We start from the raw sequence: 16,138 nt of genomic DNA on the forward strand, positions 1-16,138 counted from the left end.
GCTTGAATGCTGCCACAATGTCAGCAACTGTCTTGTGGCATCCCTGAGGGAGGCCTCACAGCACCCAGCTGAGAATCACTGATGTAAATACTTCCACCATTGAACCCATTATGCAGTTGCTCACAGTAAAATATGCTAGCTTTTAAAATTGCTCTTTCTGGGTTACTTTCTATATTTTCTTTTTTACATGTTGACTGTTTTGAGTCCAGATACTTTGCACAGTCCGTACAATAGCTAGCGCATCTAGTCTGTACCCAGAATGCAGTGGTCATGCAAGACAGCATGTTGATTCTGGGGAATTCAAGTAGAGTCGGCTGAAGAGGGGCTGTGCTTCTGTGTAAAGGACTGAACTGTTTAACCAGTGACAGCTGGATTTGGAAAGTAATTGGAGAGAGGTGAACACTTTTGAGACTTTATCATTCCTCTTTTAAAAGATGCATATTTCTAGAGAACAGGCAATGCTTATTTGGTTATTACAGACACACGTTTTTTTTCGTTTCTACAGCTGAAAAATGAAAAAAAAGGTCAAATGAAAAAGAACTGTGTCATTAAAGCGTTATTAAACCCAACCTGACACAAAAAGTGTATTTTCCTCTTGTAAATGTTTTCTTTTTTTAGCAACTCTGTCTGTAAATTAAATGTTTTGCCCCATACCCCGACATTAATAGAACTGCATAATTTAAAGGCAATGGTTTATGTTCCAGAGAGGGCTGCTTCTGAGTGTGTGCTGTCAGTAACACAGTTTTTGTCCAGGGAGGGTACCAACTTCAAACCACTGATCATCTTTGCTTTAGTGGTATGAACAGTAACCTTCATAAGAACCAAGAATGGTCTTTCAACTTGATGAATACAAAATTAGATTCTAGCTTGAGATAAAATAAGAGGATATATAACTGGCATAGCAGGCTTCATGTCCCTTGGTTCCTCTGCTTCCTTTTGAACCATCTCTGATCGTATTTGAAGTCTTGGTCCATATAATGAGAGCCTGAGGATACTCCTGCCTTTTGGTCCTGATTTTCCTGCTCCACCTAATTAACAGAGAACTATTTTCATATTTGGTACTAGTCATCCTTCCTGCTATTTCGTAACCTTTGTGCCTGCTTGGAAGAGTGGATTCCAAAGATTCTAAGTTTTTTGGGTTTTTTTAATGAAATGGGTAATTTTTTTTCACCTCAGCTGGCCTACTGTTTATGGTCTTAGCATTGGCTCTTGAGTCCCCTTGGTCTTCATTTGGTAAAGTTGACTGCTTTGAGTAATATCTGTCTTGGCTAGGGACTAGGTCATATACTGGGCCACCTGGTCACATGTGCTCTGAATGAATGACTTCAGCTGGTCTCTGCTCGCCAGCAGGGAAGAAGCTGGTGCTGAGCGTGGGGAAAAGTGGCCCCTCACCTGCCCCATGGTCGGTGCCCCGCATTGCAGGCACTCGCAGCCCACGAGGCTGTCCGGAGCAGGCACAGGCAGCTCCAGGCAGGCTGCAAGTGGCTGTAGCTTGGGGCATGGGGCATGGGGCGGGGAGGGGCTGCTTTCTCCCTCCCGCACTCAGTACCACCTTGCAGCCCTGCTTCCATCCAGGAAGAGCACACACCAACTGCTGAAGCTTCCTTAGCCTGATGAAGGATTTTTGAACCCGAAAGCTTGCTTAATAACTGTTCTCCAGCTGTTTGGGTTGGTCTAATAAAAGATATCAAATTCACCCAAGGAACCTTGTCTGCCTATGTTTAATAAGTATGTATTTTGCTTTGAATTCTTTTTTGCTGCTTGTGATGGAAGAGGACCAATTCTGTGTCTCATATTTAACTGTCAGCTTAAACAAAGTGGTGGTAAGTCGTCTGGAGAGGATGCTGTAGCTAGGTCTGACTACAAAAAGTCCACAAGAAAGTGGGAGGGTTTTTTTTGGTAATGATGGCTGGGTTTTTTTTTCTATAAAGTAGATTGCATGCCTGATATATCCTTAATGGAGAGATGCTTGCATTTCACTACATTTTACTCAGTCGAATCACTCTTTTTACAGCTGGCAACAATTAATCTTCATTACAGGTAAAATGGTTGTCTTGATGCAATATAATCTGTATTTGAGTATGAACTGCCATCATAAATAATTCTGCTTGATATCAGTGTTGTAAAATATAGTTTACATTGAAATTAAGTTAGTCTTTTTATAATTTAAAAGTGAAAGTTTTGTGCTTTTGGATCCCATTTTTAGATATGGTTGAAATCTCTAAAATTTAAATTGGTTTCCCTCTTTCCCTTCCCTGCCTCCCCCACTCCAAAACTGATAGATATAAGCAGCAATGTTGAGAGGCAAACTTGCAACAAAATAAATATCACTGACACTAAATAGGATGCACTCATTGTTTCGTTGTGAAAGGCTCTTAAAGATGGTTTGTTTTTTTGAGGAAGCCGAGATGTATACATGACTTACTATGATTACCTTTAATGATATAGCATCTAATATGTTTTTGTTTTACTGTTTATTTTTATTCTAGGAGTACTATAGGGAATAATCCCACTATTTCATCTTTGCCAGGCTAGTAAAGGGTATAAGATGGCCAGGGTATGAGTATCTCAAAACTGGACTTTTAAGAAACTTAGAATAAGCAAAGCCTCTCTGGTTACCGGGACAATTGCTGCATTCCTCAGCTGGAACACCAATCTGGAAAATCAAATTAACTGGCTGTCTATTCCAAACAATGTACAATAAAATTGGCAGCTCATTATAGTAGTGCTCTCCCTGGTTTCTGGTTAACAATCTCCATTTCTCTTGAGTTTTCAATAGAGCTGTGGTTCTCAGCCTTACTAAATTCAAGGCAGCCCTCCACAAATGTGAACTGAGTGGCATCCTAGTTCAGAAAAAAAATATATTACAAGTTTTACCTCTTTGCGGTGGGGGTGGGGGAGCAGCAAGGCAGGAATAAATTTGAACCTGTGCTTATCTGCTTATCTCCTCACACGTAGAGGCACCTTCAAAGGATCACTTCTTTAAGAGAATAAAAAGAAGGAAATTTGTGATTAAGATACCTAAATGAACTCTGACTGTGGCAGGGGGGAAAAAACAACCAAGCCATGTAATATGCTGAGGAATTTTTAACTGTCTTTAAACATAAGTAGCATAAGCGCAAGGTGTATTGTTTTACTAGTGAAACAAGTGTCAAAGCAGACTATTGTCATAAATTTAAACACCTAGTCTTAATTTTTATATTATATACCATGTTACTGTCATGCTGTTATTGTCAACATATATGTTTAATCTTTCAAAAGGTGTCAGACAACTGAACTATATGTGCAGAAAAAGTGTTGTGAATAAGTGGTCACGTGCTTCTATTTCGGCATAAAACCTATGTGATGAGAGAGCAGCCTTTTCTCATCCTTGTTAATTTGTTCTTTGTGATTTGTTTTAATAGTTGGTTGCCAATATGAACATTTTCTAAGTTTTACAGATACGGGCTGACTTTGATCCTAAAAATGATTCCTATGAGTTGTCCTCACATGGCGTAAGGGATGATTCTGCAGTTTTGTCATTGAGAACCAAGATGCAGGCTGTAATAGAGGTGGATGATGAAGAGAGGGTTTCAACAGTTTTGTGTCCGCTGAAACAACAGTGGCTGTTAAGTGATTAATCCTTTAATACTTTTCTGCATTAATCAACTTATTTGCGCTACAGTAGGGGTATATTAAGTTATCTAGTTGAGTACTTATTACAACACCAAATCTGTTACCATGCATTATGCTTTATTATAGATCATTGAAGTATAAATCAACCCACTGTCTACTGACTTCTTACTTATATCATGAAGATGGATGTGTGAGAGAGGACAACTCTCTTTATTTCTGTTTCTTCTCCCCCTTACGTTTCCCTTTTTGTAAAGCATCTACCTCCATAATACCTGAACCCTGTGGGTTCAGATAAACAAACAGCATGAAGTCTTCCCTGCAGACTGGTTACACTCCCATTGTAATTCTTCTTTTCCCATTTTTTGGTTTTCTCGCTTATATGATAACGATAACATATTTCTTTGACTGTGAGAAAACTGGCAAACAGAGCTTTCACCACGGCCATGTGGAGAGTAAACTAGTATTTGTTGGTATCCAGACTATCACTGGTAGATTTGGGAAGAATCACATCCTGACTTAAAGTAGGATTGGTTCTTGAAGGGGAAAGAAAATATTATTAAAGTAAAATTGTAAAACCTTAACTTGATTATGGCCCTTCTAAATTATTCTTCTTTGTTATGACCTTTCAGACAGTGAAGGAGCTAGGTATGAAAATGCACTAATCCCTTTTTATAGTTACTATCGCAGTACTATTGTTGTCATCCTCTTATGTGTTACATATGCAAAAAAAAATCATTCTAATATAATGAAGGGCTTAGTCCATCTGTTTGTCTGCTTGTAATGCTGTTAGAGCACTCTGACTGGTTGCTGAAGCAACCAGTGAGAGCGCTCCAAGAGCATTATGGACAGGAGGTGGTGGTGGCACAATGGGGCACTGGCATGATGGCGGGGAGGGGGAGGGAGTTGGGGGGGCAAGGCCAGTGGCCTTTTTTTTGTTTTGTTTTGGTTATTCAAAATTCATCTGTCATTCTTGATAGGCAATTTGCTAGTAATTTCATAATACGCCACTAAAGCATATTTTCTTATAAATGTTTTTCATTCATTTTGTTCATGACAAGGCTCTTATGCATCTTCACCATTTTTTTTGTTTTGTTTTTTATGCTGTGGTATTAACTTGATTATCCAAAACAAGATTAATAACCACATTTTCTGGTAGGGGTGCAACCAATAAAGATAATTTTGGCCGATACCAATAGCCAATTATTAACCAGCCATATTGGTTGATACCAATCTGTTTTACAGGAATACAGCCAGGCAGCTTGGAGAGCAGCCTCCTGTGGCTAAGTTGGAGGTGGGGGGGGTGGGAAGGGGAGTGGAGGAGGGAAGGGGTGTGGTATGGGCAGATAGAGACCCCCATGGTCAGGACTGGAGTGGCACAGAGGCTGGGGCAGGCGCTGCCAGACCAGGGCACAGCTGTGGGGGAGTGGGAAGGGGGGGCAGCTCCCCACTGCTGTGCACACCTCTGGGGGAACCAAGGGGGGCATTTGCCATTTTGGGATTGCTTTGGCCCCCCAAACCTCTGTACTACTGCTGCTGCCTGCCCCGTGCAGCCCTAGCCCAGTCTCTTCCCACCTGGAAGAGCCTGCTACTGTCCCTGGCCCCGAGCCAGCAGTGGGCAGTGCCCCTGCACCCTGTGCACAAATCCAGGGTGGGGGGCACATGCCCCCCAACCTCCCCACCCGCCAGGCCCCCTGGACAAGCCGCCTGCAACTCTGCCCTGCCCCAGGGATGCATTCATTGCCCTTTCTGGGCAGCGCCTGTCCCAGCCCCACTCCCTCCCTCATCATGGTGGGGGCCTCGATTTGCCCCACATCGCATCCCCTCCCCAGACTTACCGGCAGGATGCTACTCTCCATGCAGCCTGGCTGCATTCCTGGCTGTGTGAATGCTGCAGCTGTGCACATGCACGCATCTTTGCTACACTGGTGGGGGGATGAATTTAAGATGACCCTTTGATAATTGGATTTTATACATGGAAAATTATAACAAATTTATAAACTTTTCATGTGTAAAACTAATTATTGGGGGGTTGCCTTAAATTCAGAGTCATTTTTTATTAGTAGTTGGATATCTAAGATCCTTGAGTTCCTGGTGAAGATCTTGGTGTCCTTGGTTATATTTAGCAATGTTTTCGGGGAAGCTTAGGTACAAAGCGAAAAGTTTGACATTTGCTATTCTCTTTTTCTATATGTTTTTCCAGTTTTGCTTAACTCTGTTGAGAATCATAGTCAGTGCATGAATGTAACATAGGCTTCCAGAAAGCATGCTATAAAATTAAAATACTGAATGTAAATCCCAAAGAGTTAACAGCCTGAAGACCCATTTTTTGTCTAAATATATTGTTTGATTTTTTTTTTAATTAAAAATTTTTTAAAAAAATTGACCCAGGTAGGCTTGGAAAAATTACTTGAAGGAGATGATGGAGGATCCCTTAATGTTAAGGTTTTTTGGGGTTTTTTTTGAGGGCTATGTGAAAAGCAACAAAGTTGGGAATGGAAAATACAGTTAAAAGTTTAGATTAGTGTTTTTCAACCTGGATCTCTGGGGGTCTGCAGGCTATGTCCACGTGGTCTGCAAAAGATGACTGTTCAATCAGAAGTATGTACATAGCCACACTTACAATTCAAAGCAAACTTACCTTTTCCACTTAATTCTACTAGTTATTAAAAGGAACTCCATTTAAAATCTCCATGTTCCCATCAAATGAGATTACCCCACACACACTACTTATACCTCTACTCCTAGTATAAAAGGGAAAAGATTCCCTTCCCAGTTTTCTCTCTCTCTCTTCCTCTTCCATATATTTCCTTCTCCCTTCTTGCCTCTTTACATCTTCTTCCATATACAGTTCAGGTTACACCTTATTTTCAAGCAACACAAAATTCCACTCTTGCACAACTACTCATGTGATCTAAACCAATGGTTTTCAACCTTTTTTCATTTGCAGACCCCTAAAAAATTTTGAAAGCAGAGAAAGTCAGAAAGTGAAAGGAAAGAAAAAGGGAAATTGATGAAGCCACGCTTTGCAAGCCGGCACAAGCCGCGGCTGGGGAATCCCGGTGTCGGCGTTAATCAGCCGCTAACAAGGCAATTAGCGGCTGATCATTAAGTAACAACCACATAAGTAGCCCTGCTTTGCTTGCAGAAGGCAGACGGTGAGAATCCCGTGGTGATCCCTGGGGGATTGACGCTCCAAGAGAGAGAGCGAGCCAGGCTAACGTTAATAAAGCACTTGGAACTACGATCTGACCAGCGTGTTCTTTACTGCGGTACCGGTATCTAACACCCCCCCCCCCCCCCTGAATTTGCATTGAGATCAAGTCGTGGCAGGCGGTAATTGGGGGAGCTACAAGAGAAACGGGTACCCAGGACGGGTACGCTGACACAGTAATACTCATTTAAATTGGTAGCTTTGCATTAGAATGCCATGTTTTATATATTGGCTTCCAAATTATGATGTGCTGGCATTTCTGATCAAGCTTTATCTTAAAGTTAAATTTATAAAGGCTTTTTGATGATGGTGTTTTGGGTGTTGACAGACTTCATGTATCTTTGCTTACAGACACAACTTTATTATGAGGGTTAATAAAAATGTACAGGTCAAATTCAATGTAATAATTGGAAGCCTTCAGGAATTTCTGTTTTGATCTCAAGGCTTGGAAGACGCTGTGTTTAGTTGAAATCTGAACAGAACAGAAAGATATTAAAATTGCCTGCATTTGTCCCTCTTATTTTTGTGTTAAATTTTATTTCCTGTTTCTGAATGTAAAAAGATAAACTTTTTTCTAATCCGCCACATATATTAATTTTAGGTTTTACTTATTACATTACTGTGCTCAAGTCATCCTTCTTTAAAAAAAAAAAAAAATAAAGAAAGAAAGGCTCCTGGGATCCCTTGATGGGTCTGCTGGCAGGTTTTTTTGGAGCTGGCAGTTTGAAATTTTGGATATTAGTGTTGCTTTTTCATAGTTTTGTGCAATGTTTACTAGTTCTACAGAGAAGGTGAAATAAGTTGCTGTGACAGTCTGAGACACTGAAGAACCTGGGTGATTCCTCTTGTCTTAAACTGGCAGAAAATTGATGAACAATTGCCAATTTTACGTTTCTTTTCTATTCTCTCTCAATGCATGTAGCATGCAAAAAGTGACTTCCCTAGTTAAATATAGCGTTTGTTTTTTCTTTGAAAATATTCTGTCAAAAAGCATGAATCAATTGAGGGAAGATAAGAGGGGCAACTTGGTTGTCCTATTTATAGTAGATTTTTATATCTTTGCTCATGTTAGTTTTTAATTTACATTTCTGATACTGCAGCCTAGTGAGACAAGTGATTTCTGGACATAACCAGCCTGCTCACTTTGGATTGAGGAGAGAGAAACTTGCAGGTCTGGAGGTCCTCAGTTCTAGGCTCAAAGACAGATATTCTCCATGACTTCTAGAAGATAAAACATTTTTCTAATGTCTCTTTCCTCGGTCTGAAGTATTAAATTACTAAGTCTTTCCTGGCAGCTAGATCTTTCTTTCATTGTTCTCCTTCAGGAAATTATCTAGAAAGCTTTTCAGAAACTGGAGCATGATATTGTTTGTTTGAGGTCTGTTTTTTAGGCGTAAAATTAAAAGGCCTATAGGTAAAATTGGAGGAGAAATAACTTTCTGTTTCTAGTCTGTCTTTTCTGTTCACAGAATTTTGGGAGTTGTTTGAGTCTTCCTTGGGTTTTGATAGGGTTTGATTGTGTTGACCAGTTCTGCTGCCAGCTCCCTTAGGATTCAGATGGGTTCCCTAATTCAAAATTTAGATGTAAAACTCAGTTTCCTTGTTTCTTACCTCTACTGCAGGGGTGGGCAATTATTTTGGGCAGAGGGCCGCTTACTGAGTTTTGGCAAGCCATCGAGGGCCGCATGACAGGCAGCCCAGGGCAGATTAATATTAATTTTCTAAATTGTTTAGGGACCCGGCAGGCCGGCTAGAATGGCCTGGCAGGCCGCATTTTACCCACCCCTGCTCGACTGTTATGTTCCCTTATCTCCTCTTCCTCCACGGACATGGTTAGGATGGGTAGGTATGCTTTGATGACAGCCCAGTTTTTTAGCTGTTAGTTCAACTTCTGCCACTAGGGATTGACCTCAGGGAGTAGCATACTCAGAGGTTCAAAAGGGGCCCAAAATTAGGGTTTTGTCTCACTTGAATCAATTTAGTTGAATTTGTGGCTAAAAAGCAACTTCCAAAAATAAAGCTGTAACTGGGGAGTTGAAAATTGGGGTTATCTGTTTGTGGATGAATTCTATGTAGCCTCTTGTAGTAGTAATGCAGAGGAAGTCATATCCAACAGGTTTGGAAACTGCCTAAATGTACTGCTCAAAGCTTACTACAAAGTATTATAGCAGTGTAAAATGGTGGAGCAGCTGAGGCATGAAAGTGTGTTTTGGCAAGGTGTTGGGTTCTGATACTTTGGGTAGTGGTAGCCTTTTTGAACTCATTTATCATTTCAAAACAAAGAATGCCCGAAGTTCTCTTCCTATGATAAAAGATTATGTTGTATGCATATTGTTGAAATTCAAAACTAAGTATAAAATGTATGTGTTCAAATATTTGGAGCCCTGGGTGATTTTGAAAATGTGACTGTGATACAAAAACGCATTTCACACACATGCATAATATTTAATTATAAGTTGTATTTAGTATATTAAAGGCAGGAGTAACGTTTTACATTAGCCCGTAGCTAGTTGTGCTACAAGATTTTCTTAATAGCTGAGAGGTTTTAAGTTAATATTTCAAATGGATATGAATGGCAAGTTTATTATGGTCTATTTATGCTTTATTATCAGAAAAAGCCACCAGTGAGATGAACACTGCAGAGGATTGGGGCCTCATCCTAGACATTTGTGATAAAGTTGGACAGTCACGCACAGGGTAAGTGTTGTGATTTCAGGTTTTGTTTTCAAACTAAACCTCTACTAAATTAATTCACTTTTATTATACAGGTGTGAGAGGAATCAAGATTGAATTTAGATACAGACTGTCATCAATAGTTTAATTTATGTTGCTTTAGAAATATAGGAAAAGTAGGTATGGAAGGCACCTCGGGAGGTCATCTAGTCCAGCCCCTTGCTCAAGCCAGAAGCATCCCTGTTTAAACCATCCCAGCCAAGTGTTCAACTAATGCTTTTAAACTTTCAGGAATGGAGATTCCATACCCTCTCTGGGTTGCCTGTTCTTTTGCTTAAAAATCCTTATAGCGTGAAGGATCTTCCTAGTATTAAAATGAAATTTCCCTTGTTGTAGTGTGAGATTGCTCCTAGCTGTTTTCCTTGTGGCTGCGGAAAGTAGTTTTATCACCCTTTTCTTCATAGCACTCTTTAGGAGTTTGGAGACTTATGAAATTCCCCCTCGAGTGTCTCTTGTTCAGACTAAATAATCCTAGTTCTTCCAACTTTTCCTTGCAAATCATGTTTAGAGTGTACTTGCTGTGAGAATTAAAGGAAAAACACACACAGTTTATTTCTGGCCAAAATATTTTACGGATCTTCCTTCGAAAAAAATCAAGGAATCTGAATTTAGGACCTGCACACATCTGTTCAGCAAGTCATTACCTATTGTGCGTTTAACAGTATTGTTATAAACTCAAGAAATGCCATTAAGTTTATTTTGTATGGTTTCTTTCGCTAGCTGGGGAAGAGCTGGTCTGAGTGTTGGAGGATAAGTGGGCATCTTGAAGAAGAGATTAGTAATTAAAAGATACACATCACTAGTATGGGATGCTGACTTCTGTTTCTAAATACTCAATAGCATATCACTGCTGAATGCATTCCCACACAAACTTTATGCAGGGATGTACTCCATCAGGAGATCGAAAACCAGACTCTAATCTGAGATGTGGGACACTCTGGAGTAATCTGTTATAGAAATAACGTAATATAAAATAGTGCAGTGAATATTCAGAGTTGTACGAAGGTCAGAGAGAATGTTGAATACAGCGCACTAAACTTTAAGAGGCATCGCAGCAGAAATTGCAGGCCAACCATCTGCCATGGGAGGGTGTTTCAGGGAACATAACGGAAACTTTTTGTTCCAGGTTGGCCTGGTGAGCCATCCTGTCACCACTTTCAGGCAGACTTGAGGTGGGGGTGGGACTGTCTCAGTTTCTGCCCCACCTCCCAGTTTCTCTGAATCTTCCCTGCAGTAACTGCAGCTCTAGCAGCTGGGAGGCAGCAAAGTGGTAACAGCATGCAGGAGAAGTGGCCAGAAGTTCACTGCTGCCAGGGGAGATTTCACCTTCTTTGGCCACTGCAAATCATTGTTTCTTTGGCTGCTTGACCAGAAGAATGCATCAGAATGAAGTTCAAACTGAATTCCATTATGATATTAAATATACTCTGTGTAAAACTCATTCTGACTTAAGGAATTTGACACCAACAGCAGTGTCATGCTGTATCTACTCAAATGGCAGTACTTTTTCCTGATTAGTTCTCTGGGTGCTCTGGCAAAATAAACTTCTCCTGGAAGAACTTACATTTTGATTATGGTTCAAGTAATATAAAAAAGCTGGTATGTAGTCTTTGAAAAATGTTAGAGTTATGTTAGGACTTTAACATGTAACTGACTACCAGGTCTAGTCTACCGTGAGCCATGTCCTTATGGTCACTAGCATGATTAAAGGTTACAGTTTTCCACTTGGGTCATAAAACTCTTTAGGGATTGCATTTATAGAGCCCTGTACATACATCTATCACTTTATTAAAGATAGTCCCTCTGGTTAATGGTTGCATTAGGAATAGTATGAATGGGATCGTCTTTATCCTGAGACAAAAAAAACGTGCAAGATGGCTGCTGTATGGTACATTACTACATTTCTCTAGATCTGCAAGAACTGCTGCTAGCATCTTTGTGAAGAACAGGCCTACAGTAATTATTGGAAATCCTTTATACCTAAATATTTTATATTAAGACTCGCTAATTGAAGGACAGGAGCTGGAATTATAGCTATGTATATGTGGTTGCACCATTATTATTAGATTAAATTATTAATATATACAGTTTCTAGTGCTCTATAGTCTGCTCAATTAATTGCTTCTCTGGCAAATGAGAATTTTAGGGTCATGGGAAAGTGCAGCTGGGTAGGACCTCATCTAGGCCCTTCTTAAGGCAGGATCATCCCTGACTAAACCATCCCAGTCAAGCATCAGTCTAATCTGCTTTTGAAAGTGTCCAGGGATGAAGATCCTGTGACTTTTCTTGTAGTTTATTCCAATGCTTAACTACCCTTGTAGTCAGAAAGTTCCTCCTAATCCTCAACCTAAATTTCCTCTACAGAAGCTTGAGATGATTGCTCCTAATCTTGTCCCTTAGGCTATAGAGAAAAGTGCATCTCCATCCTCTCTGTAATTGTCCTTCAGGTAGTTGAAGACTGTTATTAAAAACCTCCTTGCTCTTCTCCAAACTTAAGTTACCGTAGTTCTTTTAGCCTTTCCTCATAAGTCTAGTCTCCCAGGCCTATAATTGTGTTGGATCTCCACTGGACTCTTTCTAATCTGTCCACATCCTTCTTGAAGTATGGAGCCCAAAACAGGACACAGTACTCTGGGTGAGGCCTCGCTAGTGCTGAATAGAGCAGAAGGATTGCTTCCCTTGTTTTGCAAGTGACATGTCTGTTAATATGGTTGTATGCTTTTGGCTTTTTTGGCAATGAGAGCACACTGTTGACTAATATTCGGCTTATGGTCAACAGTGACTCTTCAGGTCTTTCTCTGCAGTACCATAGTTTAGTCAGTCATTCCTCAGTCTGGAGGTGCATGAAATAATTCTGTCCGAAGAGCAGGACTTTAAGTTTGTCCTTGTTGAATTTCATCTGTTTGATTGAGGAGCATTCATCCAGTCTATCTAGGTTATTCTGGATCCTAGCCCTACCCTCCAGTGTTTACAATGCCACCCAACTTGTCATCCTCAAATTTGCTAAGCGTGCATTCAGTTCTGTCACCCAAATCATAAATGAAGATGTTAAGCAATGCCAGGGCCAGGACAGACCCCATTCAATACCTCCTCCCAATTGGACATTGAACTATTGACAACTACTCATTGAGCATGGTGATTTTCATAAATCCTTTTTTTATGGTGCTACATCTTCAAATTTTTCCACAGCTCAAAATTTCATCATGTTCCATTTTGTATGTATTCCAATTTTCATAGCAAGTAATGCCATGTCTTTTTTTGTGTGTGTGAAAAGCACTGGAGAATTAGACCGCATTCAACAACACCCTTTTAAAAAAAAAAAAAAAAAGTATTATTTCAATATGGTATTGGACCATATTCCAGTAGGCACTTTTTTTTTGTGACTTGGTATGGCACATTAAGTTGAATACCATACAATGGGCTCATCTTTTTTTCATGTAAGTGTGAGGCAAGAGTAGTTTCATTTTTGTCAGGTACAGTTTTTTCCTGTTCCTATTCCCACTAAATGTATTCTAGTAAGTATGTTAGCTCTCATGTTGCAGGTTCTTAATTACGAGTTTCTTTCCTCAGCAGTACTCAAACTTCTTAATAAACAAATATGAGATGCCCAATACCATGAGTATTCAGACAGTTGAGACCTTAAGGTAAAATAGTATATTAGTAGGTAATAGTGCCTTATCACTAAGAGAGTTTGTGTAGTGCATATGATGCATATTTCTTGCCCTTTTTGCAGCTCTGATGTGGTTTCACAACAAAAGGGTGGCTGCATGCGAGAGGCTTGCTCTCCTGTCACAATACAGTATGTAAAAACACATGCATTTCTTGGCAAGCAGTATCTGAATTTGAGTCCCAAATTGAATCCTGTGATTGCAGTATTGGTTTGCAGTAGTGAATGCACCTAAGCCCCTGGAGACATAAAGTTAATTATACCTTTTACTCTGCAATAGTGGGTAGGTCCTCCTTCCAGTGCATGCTCCCAGACCACAAGGGATACCTAGGGTAGGGCAGGGAGGAGGAACGCCTGGAAGCCTGCTGCCGCTGCTGTCTCCAGCTGACCCTGGGGTAGGGGAAGGCCCAAGACTGCTTGTGCTTCAACCTATCCAATCTTTCCAGGCACTCCTGTTCTCTCTCTGGTCCCTGGCTGTCCCCTTCAGTCCAGAAGCAGGTGCTGGAAGGTGGGTATTGCCCACAGATGCTGCTATCTGCAGCACTGCTTCGCCCTTCATGCAGATGCTTCCCACACCTGGAGCTTTCAGGCCAGCAAGAGAAAGGTGCGGGTTAGCGGGGTAGGTAGCAGGGACCCGGTGCCCTGTGTAGCTGCTGCCCACACCCCTGGCAGGAGTGGTCCTGGGGCTCCCCTTCCCTCCACCACCCCCACTCCCTTGGGTCAACTGGGGACAGCAGCAGGTAGGTCTTTCCTTCCTGACCTGGGCTCCCTCAACAGCAGGGGACCAAGGAGGGAAATGGATCTGCTGGCAGGTGACATCCCCTGTGGAAAGGGGGCAGGTATGATCCCCTCTCCATTGCACCCCCCCTCAGTCCACCACTGACTGTGTTTATTTAAAATGAGATGCAATACAAGCTGAATAATGTAGCACTCATCTAGTCTTGCCATTCTCTCTGCAGATGGTTGTTTGTCTGTTGTTGTTTTGTTTGTTGTCCTGTATCTAAAATATATACTGGGAAATATCTGATTCAGAACTGTGGCTTACTGTTTGTATAGTTAAGTGTCTAGTGTGTTCTGAGGTAATGGTTAGGTAAAAACAAACAAAAATAACTAGACTTTTGTCCATTTATGATAAATGCTTCTATTCTGTTTTAAATAGCTCTTCTGTTACTATTCTATTCTATGCTGTTCTAAGCTAAATTGTACACAGAATTAATTTTCAGTTAAAATCAGGGTTTTAAAGAGCTTTTATATCATCATCTCAATAATGGTATAGAACTTTATGTAAGAGGAGTGGGCATTTATCAACCTGATAATAATATAATCTTAAGGCAAAGCTCTTCTGATTATTAATTTTTACTTATGTTTGAATGCACTTGGCACCTAAACAGTAATGTTAAATGTGGAATATGATTGTAAATGTAGACTCTACATGTACTTAGAGTGTATGAATTAGATCTGTTTGCCTGTCCTCCTTATCTGTGTTTATGGCACTTCAATTTGGTCATTTGTTAGTTGTCGATTTGGGGTCTATTTTCATGCATTAAAAATATTCAGGTAAGGAGATGTTTGGCCTGGAATAGTTCACTCCTAGATCTTTGTTTTCCAGTGCTAGCTTAACTAATGAATATTATGCTTTTAAATGTTTGTCCATGTAGGTCTATATGCTTTTTAAATTATGCTGAATCATATAAAATTGTGTGTAATCATTTGTATGTAATCAGAGTATGTATGTGGGGTTTTTTTATGTTGTCTACTTCACGGGGTGAGGTTTGACTTTATTGTTTGGCCTATGCTGATCAATCTGTTGTACAAAAACATAGAGTGAAATGGCCATGCTATGTAGCAGCATTTTCTATAATTAGTAGTACTAAATATGAGGTAGAGGTTTGTGTAAAACAGATGCTGCCAAATATAGTTTAGTCAAGCAGTAGTGTAACTTACACCAGTTTCATTTTAGTTCTTGGATATCCATGAACAGTGTAAAACTAATTTTGGGCATGGGGCAAAAAATAAAAACTTGCTGAAAGTGCACCTGAGGGATGGGGGAAGGAAGGACTGGGGGGCGGGGGGAGGCAAATAAAACCAGTTTAACATTAAGAGCAAAGATCATGATAGTTCAGTGGAGATCCCAAAAATTTTGGGGGCCTTGTCTCAATGATATTGTTCCCCCATCTGCACTCATTCAAAATTGTTTTAGAACAGGCCAAAACTGCATGTCAGAAATTCCTAGTTTAAATGTTGTCTTTTAACTTCACTTCCTACATTATCACTTGCCACTAATAGTATGTATGCAGGGGTGTAGGTTGTAGCCATGTTGGTCTAAGGATATAGGCAGACAAGGTTCCTTGGGTGAATTTGATATCTTTTATTAGACCAACCCAAATGGTTGGAGAATAGTTATTAAGCAAGCTTTCGGGTTCAAAAACCCTTCGTCAGGCTCAGGAAGCTGCAGCAGTTGGTGTGTGCTCTTCCTGGATGGAATGAAAAGTAAAGAAGCCAGGGGCTGGGCTGGGGAGTCAGTTGCCAGGCAGATTATAATGTATCAAAAATCCAATGTCTATGTTTAGTCCCTGATCTCTAGTATCCAGCAGGTTGATGAAATGGAGCTCATAGGCTCGTCTCTGGGCTGTGTTGTGTAAATTTCCCTTGAGGATCAGGACTGAGAGATTGGAGAGAGAGTGGCCCTCCTGTGAGAAATGTGCCCCCACCGGTAATTGGGTGTTTCTGTCTTTGATGGATTTCCGGTGTGCGTTCATTCTGGTGCGCAGTTGTTGTCTGGTCTCTCCTACATATCTTCCATCAGGGCATTTGGTGCACTGGATGAGGTATACTACATTCCTGGAGGTGCAGCTGTAAGATCCTGGGATGCTGATGGCTCTGTTGTGGGGTGTAGTAATAGTGGAGATGTG

The 16,138-nt window shown here is 40.6% G+C and overlaps 1 protein-coding gene across 1 annotated transcript in view; it reads left to right on the plus strand.

Annotated features, from left to right (window-relative positions):
- The window catches only part of STAM (signal transducing adaptor molecule), a 63,068-nt gene that overhangs the window by 6,492 nt on the left and 40,438 nt on the right, over positions 1-16,138 (plus strand). The window contains exon 2 of the mRNA XM_006036381.3: positions 9,439-9,523. Coding sequence (XP_006036443.1) covers positions 9,439-9,523 — 85 coding nt within the window. The remainder of the gene's footprint in view (positions 1-9,438; positions 9,524-16,138) is intronic.

This window comes from Alligator sinensis, unplaced genomic scaffold, assembly GCF_000455745.1.
Source record: "Alligator sinensis unplaced genomic scaffold, ASM45574v1 scaffold995_1, whole genome shotgun sequence".
NCBI classification, from domain to species: domain Eukaryota; kingdom Metazoa; phylum Chordata; order Crocodylia; family Alligatoridae; genus Alligator; species Alligator sinensis.